The 1,665-nt window shown below is 35.8% G+C and overlaps 1 protein-coding gene and 1 non-coding gene across 2 annotated transcripts in view; both read left to right on the plus strand.

Moving 5' to 3' along the window:
* Positions 1-407: 407 nt before the first annotated feature.
* Positions 408-481, plus strand: TRNAT-AGU (transfer RNA threonine (anticodon AGU)). Its single transcript has one exon. It is a non-coding gene; the product is annotated as a tRNA-Thr (tRNA).
* A 192-nt stretch (positions 482-673) lies between these two features.
* The window catches only part of LOC107482290 (protein ECERIFERUM 26-like), a 5,207-nt gene continuing 4,215 nt past the window's right edge, over positions 674-1,665 (plus strand). The window contains exon 1 of the mRNA XM_016102737.3: positions 674-1,278. Coding sequence (XP_015958223.2) covers positions 712-1,278 — 567 coding nt within the window. The 5' untranslated portion in view covers positions 674-711. The remainder of the gene's footprint in view (positions 1,279-1,665) is intronic.

Raw genomic sequence — 1,665 nt, forward strand, 5'->3', positions numbered from 1 at the left:
GGCAAACATATATATAATAGGGGATGGAACACTTTCTGGAGTTACAGGCCTGGCTCTCCAAATAACATGCATTCAGGAAAGCCACTTTTGATCTATATTCATTAACAATTGATTGCATTCGCGACATAATTCTAAAAAAGACCCGCTAAATTGCAACGCTTTATTCTTTTTTCGCGGCAGTTTTTACTCCTACAAAATTTGTTACAACGACTTGCAAAACTGACATAAATTTTATGTCCTGCTATTAGATTGCGGCCATTTTTATAAAACGGCCGTTACCTAATAATTCCACTTTTGGAGTTATTTTGCGGGGGATTTTAAAAACTCATGTTAAATAGTACATTTTTTATAGTATAAATATTAATAAAGGATAATGATATAAACAGAAAACTTTCTTTCCAACAACTGCTTTCGTAGCTCAGTTGGTTAGAGCACCCGTTTAGTAAGCGGGAGGTCTTGAGTTCGACTCTCAACGAAAGCAAAATAAGTCTCACGCAAGAGAAATGCATTTTAAGTTGAGAATTATCCTACGCATTAAGCTATATTTACAAGTAGAAAAAGGGAAGTTATTTTGAGAATTGGAAACAAAATAAGAAGCATTTTTTGAAAAACAAAATAAAAAAATGGAAGTGTCTAACCGTTCATTGTGTACGGAACCAATGGCGAGTGAACGCACAATAAGTTTCCATTAAAATCTCCAACCATCCAAGAATGGTCCCTCTTGCAAAACCCCCACTCCATCACTCTCTATATATTGTTGGTGGCAACCTCCCACTTTGGTACACCAACTCAAGTCCCTCTTTTCCTTTAATTTATCTCTTTTTTTCATTTTTTTTTGGTTTAATAACCATGGGTTTTGCACAAGAAGAGAGCTTAGTGTATGACCTGAGACTATCTTCAGTCGGGCCAGGCCGAGTGAGTGGAACAGACGTGTTCCACAACCCGGCCGGCCTAGACTTGGCCATGAAACTTCACTACCTTAGAATGATTTATTTCTTTGACAGTGACGTGGCACAAAGCCTAAGCATCATGCACATAAAGGAACGAATGTTTCCTTGGTTCAACCACTACTTCATAACCTGCGGCCGGTTTCGGCGATCGGAAACCGGCCGGCCGTTCATCAAGTGCAATGATTGTGGAGCAAGGTTCATTGAGGCAAAGTGTGACAAAACCTTGGATGAGTGGCTTGAAATGAAGGATTGGGGTTCATACAAGTTGTTGGCCTCTCAACAAGTCATTGGCCCTGAATTATTCTTTTCTCCTCCCATTTTGTTGCAGGTGCTCTGCCTACACACATCATAATGCTTTATTATCATTTATTATTTTGCATCACACATTTTATGTTTTTCAAGTTATATTTTTATTCATTATCTTGTTTCATAAATCAATAAATTGTAGTTTAGTGGTTAAAAAATACGTAAGAATTTTAAAGGGATCAGATTCGGTTACACTTATATAACCTTGTTGTTTTATAACGATGATAAAGTACCTTATATATATATATATAAAACCAGTAAGATAAACATTTCGATCTCTCTATATATATTTAATCATTTTTTTTTTGAAAGTTTTTTTTTTGGGTTAAATATTTTTTTCTAAAGCTCTATTTTTCGTATTTGCGTCTCTCACCTCATAGACTTGAAGAATCAATAACTACTCAAATTG

This window comes from Arachis duranensis, chromosome 3 (genome assembly GCF_000817695.3).
Source record: "Arachis duranensis cultivar V14167 chromosome 3, aradu.V14167.gnm2.J7QH, whole genome shotgun sequence".
In the NCBI taxonomy this organism is placed as follows: domain Eukaryota; kingdom Viridiplantae; phylum Streptophyta; class Magnoliopsida; order Fabales; family Fabaceae; genus Arachis; species Arachis duranensis.